This window comes from Bidens hawaiensis, unplaced genomic scaffold (genome assembly GCF_021521415.1).
Source record: "Bidens hawaiensis isolate Kalapana, Puna unplaced genomic scaffold, B.hawaiensis_p1.1 tig00008125_1, whole genome shotgun sequence".
Lineage (NCBI taxonomy): Eukaryota > Viridiplantae > Streptophyta > Magnoliopsida > Asterales > Asteraceae > Bidens > Bidens hawaiensis.
Genome location: NW_027491578.1, coordinates 30268 through 40759, shown reverse-complemented (window position 1 = coordinate 40759; position 10492 = coordinate 30268). Strand labels below are relative to the sequence as shown.

General features: G+C 35.4%; 1 protein-coding gene across 1 annotated transcript; it reads right to left on the bottom strand.

The window, feature by feature from the left end:
• Nucleotides 1-7800: 7800 nt before the first annotated feature.
• Nucleotides 7801-9842, bottom strand: LOC143637096 (S-adenosyl-L-methionine:benzoic acid/salicylic acid carboxyl methyltransferase 2-like). Its single transcript, XM_077104548.1, has 3 exons — nt 9403-9842; nt 9059-9333; nt 7801-8255 (listed from the first exon to the last, which is right to left on the bottom strand). Exons 1-3 carry the CDS (start codon nt 9752-9754, stop codon nt 7896-7898), a joined length of 987 nt encoding a protein of 328 aa, XP_076960663.1. The 5' UTR covers nt 9755-9842; the 3' UTR covers nt 7801-7895.
• Nucleotides 9843-10492: the final 650 nt, after the last annotated feature.

Below are 10492 nucleotides of genomic sequence, written 5' to 3'. Positions count from 1 at the left end.
CCCAACCTCGCGTATTCTCCTTATTAAACGATTTTGATGTATTTAGACAACATTCCTACACGAATCCACTAACTTTTCTTCCAAGATTTGCACTTAATTCGTTGACTTCTTGATTCTTTGCCATATTAGCCCTAAACCTTAAATCTTTCAATTAAAACGATTTCTTGAAGCATAAGTCGTGTTCTAATTGTTTAAACAAGCCTCTTCTTCTGCTTAGTCGTTACCCCAGCTTAATTCACCTCCACAATTACAATTTCCTTATTGTTCTTGATTTTCTTCAAGAGCTAACCTTTAAAAGTCAACGGTTCAAGCCTCTTTTCAATCTCCAAGCATATTCTGTGTAAGTGGTTCGTATTTTTTAGTTAATTAACATCACTGGATAAAAAACCCTCATCCAATTTCAATGGACTGAGGGATTATCACATTGATGGTCGGTTAATTTGTATATGTTTTAGTTCGTTTATTGTTTAGTTTTAACTGTTTATTCTAGAACTATCGATACTTCATACGTGTATTATTGGATTTCAGGTCACAGGCGTTAAAGTACTCAATATGGACCTGTTATGACACGGAATGAAGACCCGGGATGTCCAGCATGCAAAACGATGAAAGGATTGAAGTTTGCTGTAGCAGGGTCCCATCGCGGTACGCGATGGGCTTGCTGAGGTCCCCATCGCGTACCGCGATGGGTGATAAATTAATTATTGACTTTGGTCAATCGCGGTACGCGATAGGCCATAGAATACCCCGTCGCGGAGGTGCGGACGGGATTTTTTAGTTTATATCATCTTTTTCATCCTAGAAAACCCTAACTCCGTTTTGACGACCAAGAGGCGATTCCAGCAGCTACAAGAGGCTATTTTCACCACCATAGCTTGTGCCAAGACCCTACATATGATTCATATCATCCGTATTGAAGATCCAATAATGTTAAGGCTCGGCTAATCTCCTAGAATCGCACCCGGGATGTATAGTTTGTAATCTTTATAGTTTTTCTCATGTGACTAAGAATATTATTGTATTATTATTGATGATTGATGTATGATTATTGATGTTTGGTATTTCTGAGTGTTCGGTCGGTTTAGGTTTACGTTAGTCTAAACGATCTGTTACCAGTTGCTAGATAATTGATCATATGACTGTTTGGTTAGATTGAATACAATAAAACATACAGTTACCCTTAACTGAGTCACACTGGCAAGGACTGTTTGATAACCAGTGTCGTGTGTAAAGTGATTGTTGATGTCTAAGGTTTTCTCTGATTGATCAGTCTTTAGTTAATCGTTAATAATTAATCTGTTAGGTTGCATGAGATAACTGTAGGTTGCTTACTTGAATTCCCGGGTGTGATTTGTTTGTTAATTGCTTGAACTCGTTTACTTGCGTGTTACTTAGTTCTCTAAATTCACTTTAATTGTTTGTGTGATCAGCACTAAAAACCAGTTACTTCATACTAGTAAATCTGTACACGAATTACATTGACCACATACTCCTGGTGGATACGATACCTTACTTATCCTATCTATGTAGTTTAATTAGGTTTTTGATTGACTCAAACGACGGTCATCACACATCCACTTTGATTAAAGTATCAATAGGGTTTATGTTTAATAAGATTTATTTTTTTTTCAATTTGATTATTCTAGACTTGTTTCTTTTATGGTTTCTTGTTTTTTTAGGTTAGTTATCATTTCTTGGTCACGTGGGATCCGATTTTGATCTTATATCAACATTCGGACCAAACACTCGTCTAAACCAACTTTTGTTTAAAAACCCCAAACTTTAATCAAAACCTTTATCAATTATCCTAGTTATTTCAAGTTATTAATGTTATGTTATTTTTCTCGTTTTAAGGATCTATTTATTGAGTTCGGTTTTATCTGCTCGCTTTGCTCAAAGTGCTATTATCTCATCTTTTCTCGTCGATTTTAAGGTGATTTTACAAACCCCATTTACACTTTTATTATTTTGGGGGTATCATGCGTAAACTATGCACAACCCACAATTACTAATCTATTTTCCTCAAACCACATTCGCATCATGTGTTAGTGATTAATTGCTCGTTAATATCCATGCTTATACGACTATGTGTTTGCTTCTGTTGTTGGCAGCCTCATCCTTATAGTATGATCATACATTTATTCGAGTAGCCTGGCTTTTGTCATGGTGAACGGATCCACAGTTAATTATTTGTTTCATATTTATTAATGTTGTAGTTATCATGTTCACATGGAATTGTGTATTTATTTATTATTACATATATAAAAAGCTATGTGTTACAAGTACTATTATTGAATTGTGCAAGTTGAAAAACTTAAAATAAGACCTTTAGATTATTTATATAAAAAGACTATTTGTTTTTATTGTTTCTTTTGCTATTTGGATTATTGTATGAATTATTTTGTGTTTTGGATACTTAAAATTTAATAAATAAATTATTATCACATTAATTAGTGTCATGAGTTGATTGTCTAATCACACGTTACAGCAGGAATATTCTGCCACTAGTTTAGGTGTGCCATGAGCAGCTTCTGCGTCTTTTCAGCGAGTTACTAATTTAGATTGTTGTGGTCTAATAAAAATAAGAATAATTTAGTGTTCTTAATAAACTCAAGTTAGTTAGAGCAAGTAGGGGTCGAATCATGAGTAGTATGTGATCAGTGTAAGTGCAAGTAGTTCCTAAAACTATGAAGTGACCAATTAATCAATCAATCTCTTTGACCATATGAACCAAAGTAACTCTGTACTTGTTGGTACCAAGAAAATCAATTGCTTGTTTCAGTTGATTGCAAAGTACCACAAAGAGGAAGATGGTTGGAAAGTAAAAGTTGTGTGTGGTACACATAATCATCTGGCTACTATATATATGAAAGGTCATGAATTCGCAAAGAGGCTAAACCGTGAGAAAAAAGTTTTGGTGAATGATCTGACAAACCAAAACTTGGATCCCCAAAACATTAGATCAATAATGAGAAAACAGGACCCTCGTTGTGCGTCTACGGTAAATCATATACAACGAACAACAAAGGCAACGAGCATCCCTCCACGGTAATAAGTCTCTGATGCAAGTTCTTTTCACACTCCTAGATAATGTTGGTTACCTCAAGAGCACGAGAAAAATGAATCCACTCACAAGTTTGAGAGGCTATTCATCGTTCATGAATTATCGTTCCCGATTTCAGGTGCATTCCCGCATGTGTTGCTCATAGATGCAACATAGAAGACAAATAGGTACCGTTTGCCATTTGTTGAGATTGTAGGTGTAACTTCCACCCATAAATCCTTTTGTATAGCTTTTGCTTTTATAAGTGACCACAAAAGATAGTTACACGTGGGTCTAAAGCCAACTAAAAAGGATGATGGACAAGTGTATGCAGCCACGTGTCATAGTAACAGACAGAGAGTATGCTCACATTAATGCATGCCAACGAAAATTCCCATATGCTGAAATGATATTGTGTCGATTTCACATATATCAAAATATTACCAAGCACCACAAGCAAAGTTTTTGACTTGAAGAAGAATGGGAGGTCTTCCTCCGTAAGTAGAGAGTGTTACTCAATTCTCTCGCCAAGGAGTCGTACCTTTATCATTGCCATCGACTTGAAGAAAAATACTCTTCAAGCCACCCAAGTAAGTCTTAATTCTATTCACCGTGTTGTTGTACATGTTATTGTCAACTGAGGCGTGACTAATTGTGTTTACAGTTACAAGACTATTTCCTTAATTGTAAGATACATGGTTGAAGCCTAGCAAAGAAAAATTTGTATCTACATGGTGCGATAAACATGTCAATTTTGGGTTGTATAAAAAAATATTATGTGGCTGTCCTCCATGACTTTGTTCCCTCCGAAGCAACTCGACAAGAACACAGTTACACTCATGCATATTGCCAAGGTTTTTCCCGATGGTGGTCTGCAGTGGTCCTTGCAGCCAGGACTTTTGTGGTTTCCGGGACTGCTGCTAGAGGTGGAGGAGCAGGATATAATAATTGCGGAGTTGATGGCGGATTAGGATCAGGGGTTGGGGAGCGGTCAGGTATATCTTGGGGCATTATTTAATTATATTTTAATACTAACGGTTGAAAATAAACCTTTTTTATGTGCAAAATCATGGGCCACATGTCGATCCAGAGCACCCGCTTGTGTAGGGGCATATGCAGAGACATGGATAGATATATGATCAAACATAAAATGTTAAAATGTAGATTCAAATCAAACCAAACCAAGTTATTATTTAAGGTTTACTTTAAGTGTCATTAAATTTGTTTAATATATAATATTGTTCATACATTGCCATCCCTAATGTTTATGCGCATGTTCACGTGTCGATCATGGGCGGCATAGCAATGCAGGGACAGTGAACCAGGATATGCGATTAATTAATATGGAGCAGCGTATGAAAGGATGGAGAGGATGATAGCTTGGTAGGTTCGGGATATTAACGGTCCCACTGATGATGTGCCATTACATGATATGCCGGCTCCGCCAACGGAGTTGCGGCCATAGGAGGAGTCGGGCCTTCATGATGTTGGTGAGGACGCTAGTGATGTTGATGGTGATGATGATGCTAGTGGTGTTGGTGTTAGTGTTGGTGTTGGTGATGGTGATGATAGAGGTGATGATGATGATTTGGGTTATGATGATAGTTTTGGTGGTGATGATGGTAGTAACAAGGATCAATGTTTATGATGATGCCCAGTATGATAAATGCACAATTTAGTTCTTATGGTTTATCTTTTGAATTGTCGCACGCAAATGTTATCTTTTTTTGTTGTATGTGTGGGTTATAGTAATTTGGATGGATGTATTAGTATTTTTATTTTCCAACTATGTTTGCGTTTGATGTATGCTAGTACTTATATTTTTATGTATTTGTTATACAACTATGTGAGCTTAGTATGTGCTTTCATGATGTTGGTTAGGGGTGTTCATAGTTTCATTTTTTTTGTATCAAACTTGTGCTAAACAGTTAGTAGCGGTTTTTGGTAGCTGAAACCGAACTCAAGTAACACAAAACACACGACGAAAGTCATAGTCGAACAAATTTAATAAAGCTTGTGGAACAATTACAAAAAATATCTGAAACAAATTCAGTTGAAAAATCAAATATTAACAGAAGTTTAAAATGGGACTAAAGTTAAATTAAATAGGATATCACATATGCAAAATGAAGCAAAAGCTAACACGGTGTGTGGATGAAACATATTATCTTTAGTATAACTATGTATTATCAAAAACCATATACTATAAATATTATAAAAATAAAATATATTAAAATTAAGCGTCCGTAACAAGTAGAAATGAAAGTGAGTAGTGATATATGAAGGTAGATTTTATTAAAGGAAGATTATATATGTGTTTTTTTCTAAAGCTAAGATCTAGTTTTATAGTTGTAAATTAGGCATACAAATCGTATAAAATAGCATATGATTCGTATAACGTTCACATGTTCTCTAACGCTTCGTAGAATGTCATATACGACTCGTTTATTTACTTTACACAAAAGTGAGAGTACGACTAGTATACAATTTAGACGATTCACATGTTATATTATATGAAGTGTATTCTTTCTATACAAGACGTTTATTAATTTTACACAAAAAAAATTCATACGACTCGTACACATTTAAGATGATTCGTATTTTTGTTTATATAAGCTATATGAACCGTATAACATTACATATAAAGCGTATGACATATGAAAAAGTCAAATCCAAGATTTCGGTAAAAGAGTCGTATATTGAATGGTGTGTAATTAAGCCTAGTTAATAGGCCTAGGTGGCGTGTAAGTAGAATTTGCATTATTACTTTTCAGTTTTTTTTAATATAATTTTAGTTTAGCTTTTTTATTTTCTTTCGACGTGGAGTTCTTTTTGTTCCTTTTTCTTCTGATTTATTATTTTACTTTCTTTTAATTTTTTTAGCTCATTTAGTTGCATATATACTGTGAGGATGAATTTTATTAACATGCAGTTTAAGGAATAGGAATATCATTAAATGAACTCCCAAAAATAGTTGCTAGATAATATAACTCATTTAAACAAATGAAAATAAACTAACTTATAAATAAAATAAATTAGTTGATTACTAATCTATAAAATAAAAGTGAAAAGGTTATAAAAGAAAGTTAATATTTATAGTTTTTTTTAACGACCAACTAAATAATATAAAGAAAAATGGAAAGAAGCTAGAACACCCACACCAAAGTACAACTAACGGCTCACATGAGCAAAGACAAAACAAAAATAAACAAACCCGAACTACAAAACTAAACGACTAGGGGTAGTTCGCCATAAGTTTGTATTTTAAGCTAAATGAGTTATAAGAGAGAAATCTCGGTGACCAAAATAGCAATTTACTCTAGAAGTTATATCAACTTGACTTGATCCAACCAATTTTGAAATATGTTTTTCTCGTTGAAATATGTGACTAATATGTGCGGACCCGGCCCGGCCTAATTCAAGCCGTACTTAAATGTTTTAATATATGGCGATACAAAATTTGCCAAAAAAAATCCGACTCCGTGAAAATATTTCTGGGTCCGCCACTATCCACTGATAATAACCACTCTTATAAATTTAAATCTTACTGTGTGAGTCCATTGTTTTCAAACACATGATGACACACACCAGCAATCAAAATATAAAAAGGTTACAAGTGGAAAAAAACACGATTTTGGCTGCACAAATGGTGTTCTTCAGCACAAACAAACACTAAGACATTAAATAAAATCTAATGATCAATCGTTGGAAGATCGTTGATGAATCGTGTTTGGTATTACGCAAAAGTGAATGTTGGTGGCCAATGCAATAATTTATTTTTATATGTAAAATAGTTTACTAGGCAATGAAACACAAAAATATAGTACGTGTGTTCGATTAGATAGAAGATGAAGAGGTATGCACCCGCCTTAACATCGAGCGGGGCGGGTCAACCCACAAGATATAGACAAGAGGCTTGAAATCAGGATGTCATGAAGACACAAAGCCAAAACCTATGCGCATGGCGCATATCACATATGCTCACGCGTATCACATATGCTCACGCATATCACATCTGCGCGTGGCGCATATCACATATGCTCACGCATATTACATATGCTTGCGCATATCACATCTGCGCATGAAACATCTGCGCGTGAGAATAAAGAGAAGACCTCGCGCATCCCCAGGATAGGCGCATATCACACATGCACATAATCAACCATGTCCTTATCCAAACCAGGATAAGGACAACCATGATTGTGCTCATCAGACAACCTTCCAGAAGGTATCCTTTAAGGAATAAAGAATATGCTGATGTTGACAGCTGCCAATGAAGGGTGGACAACTCAGCAAAACCCATGTGCTACCACGTGATTGCACATGGGTCAGGTGAAATACCTTGGTCAGAGAATAATCAATGAAAAAGCACCAGGTGTCCTAAGGACACGTGGCGCGAAGCAATAGGAGGAGGCCAAAAAGGCCCTAATTGGGTCTGAGCCCAATCATTGGAAACCCTAACACTATAAATACCACACCACCTCCACAAGGAGAGGTAAGCAAGAAAATACATTCTAAATCCTTACTCACTTTCAGATTATTATCATCTTCTCCTACAATATTTTATTCTCACACCGGAGGGTTACCCCAAAGAGGACCCCTCTGTCCCTTTCTGAGGGGTAAGTTCACGGTGCTGCTCGTTTTGTAGGTGGAAGAACTCATATTCCGGAAAACCATCGGTGATATAGCACACTCATACCCGAGGAAAGTTGATCGTCTACTAGTGAGTCGATCCACGTTTCTTCAGAAGATAAAACTTCAGATTCGAACCATGCATACGAAGAACCAATTACAATCTTAGGTAACATAGCAATCCAAATAGTTTTTTCATAATCCCAGATGCTGAAAAAGATCATCCTTTTCGGGTCATCGACACAGTAACATTAATGAGCTTGGGCTTCTCTCTGGACATGGAAATATTGATATTATTTTTGTACCTCTCAAAAACCTCCTCAACAACCGACTCGCCAAAGTGACTCAAGACCAAAGGCTCTGCAACTGCTCTCATACATTTTCCCATATTGTATTCTTGTGCAACCTCTTCAGGTAAACGGATATTGCGGTCGGTGCTTGCATCCCAATTCACTTCAGAAACCTCAAGACAATTAATCGCGAACTTCCCTTCTTTCTCGACTATGTTACTGACTTCTTTAGGACTTGGAGTGTACTGTGGAATGTTGAATGAATCCAGTTTTTCTTCTTCAATAAGTCCCTGTTTTCAACAACTTCAGATCAATTTTAACTAAGAGCATTCTCAGCCCGTCACTCATCCATATATCTATAAATGCACTAAAAGCTACATTTATCTCTCATGTTTAATTAAATAATATTTTTTATACCTTTACCATTAAAGTTTTCTCTCTCATATACTCACAACCAATTCAACAAATATTAAAAAATAAATAGGGGCAAATAAAGTTTCCCTAAATTTACAAAAAATGGGCAATTTCATAGAATAGTAATCAAGTTTCAAAAGTGTTCCAATTAAACCACTCAACTTTAAAAAGTGTTTCAATTAAGTCACTCAACTTTCATATTTTATTAAATTAAATGTTTTAACATGTATTTTTAGCCTTTTTTTATGTTGACATTGAGTGGCGACGTTGATTTTATTTATTATTTTTAAATTTTAATATAATTAACGTTTTTTAATTTAAAAAAAATGAACTACATATATTGCAAATTATGACCCCAACATCTTATCCTTCATTCCTTTCTTGATACACACAAAAATCGGTGAGTCTCGATTTGAAGATTTAGTGACCCGATTTGGGGAAAAATTTCAAAAGTGACCCAATTGAAACACTTTTGAAACTTGGTTACCATTCTATGAGATATTTCCTACAAATAATCAATATTTTTCTCTCTCTACCCTATAATTTACACTCACAACAACTCATAGTCACACCCTATAATTTACAAATCTCCTCACGTCGTTTTAGAGGATGGGTTAAAAACACTCCAAATGTTTGGTTTATTTCTCTAAGTATTTACTATTTAAACCATACTTCATACCTCACCAACCATATCTTTTAGAGAATTAGCTAAGAGTTCCCAAACATAACAACATTCTTTGCTACAAGGGTTGTCGCTTCGCCTCCCTAGTATTGTCAAAACCATACGCCCTCCGCTCACCACCTCTTCCGCGCGACACTTAAGAAACGTCAAAAAATCCATTTGAAATTGCTCATAATACGCTTTTATCACGCTTGGGGGGCTTGTTGCTGACATGTATATGTTCCCTTTGTTTATATGTGCCATTTCAGGAACCTGCTTGGTTAAAGTTTTTTCTAGCGTACATAAGTTTATTGTCATAGACACGCATATAATGTGTGTGTGTGTGTAAAGAGAGAGAGAACCCTTGGAGAGCCACATGAGACTATATGAAGAGTAGACAAAATGAATGCTTTTACTAAGAAAAAGCCTAGTATAAAACGATCCAGGGACACCGTAAATGTAACACGCTGAAGAAGAGTGGGGTGTCATTTGGCTTGTAAGATTATTTTGAAATTTTGACACCAAGGTAAAAATGGTGTTGAAATCATTCTGCGGGAGGTCGTTCAAACAGATATGTATTCCAGGTGATTCATCAACACCTAATTTTAGTCGGATGTTGTCAATTGCCTTGACAAGCTCCGATGCCACTAGTAATGTGTTTGGTCCAGATGAGCATCCAAGATCTGCCATGATTAGGGCTTTGGGGAAGTTCATAGCATAATAGAGATTAGTTAAAGCATCATCGATTATGGGTTTTGTTATCGATATAACCTTTCTCTGTCCACATCAGATGTAAACAAAATTATAAATCGGTCTTTTAAGTGTAGAGTACAGGCATATACATAATATATATCGAGGTGAATTTATGAGAAAACAACAAAGTTATGATAAAACTACTACCACTCAGTAAACTATTTCACTTATTTTAATTATAAGGTTAGTATTGTAAAAAAGATACAGAAATGCAGTTCACGAAACTACAGCTCGCTAACCTTATATATATATATATATATATATATATTTGTTTCACACCGAGAGGGGGGAACCGGGGGGGGGGGGGGGGGTATAGGCCTTTCAAGAACATGCATGACGATTGACTGGCTAATGAGTTTACTGAGCTACGGGTTATCACACAAATAATTTAACATAAATCAATGCAAAAGGACACATTTGTGTTTCTAAATGTATATATATTCATGTATATATGATACCGGTAGAAGAGAATTGTTAGAATAGCTATAATCTCCATCACCACCATTCATACGAAGCACCTGGCTGACATCCATCTGTCTCTCAAAGACACTACACCAAGAAACTACTTGGAGTATTCTCTTAAGTTTGGGCTACACATATTTATATACGATGATGAGATCCAAATTATTTTTATTTTTTGATGCGTTCTTCCGTGTATCTCGTATTACAATAATTTTATGTTATGGTCGTTTTAAAATT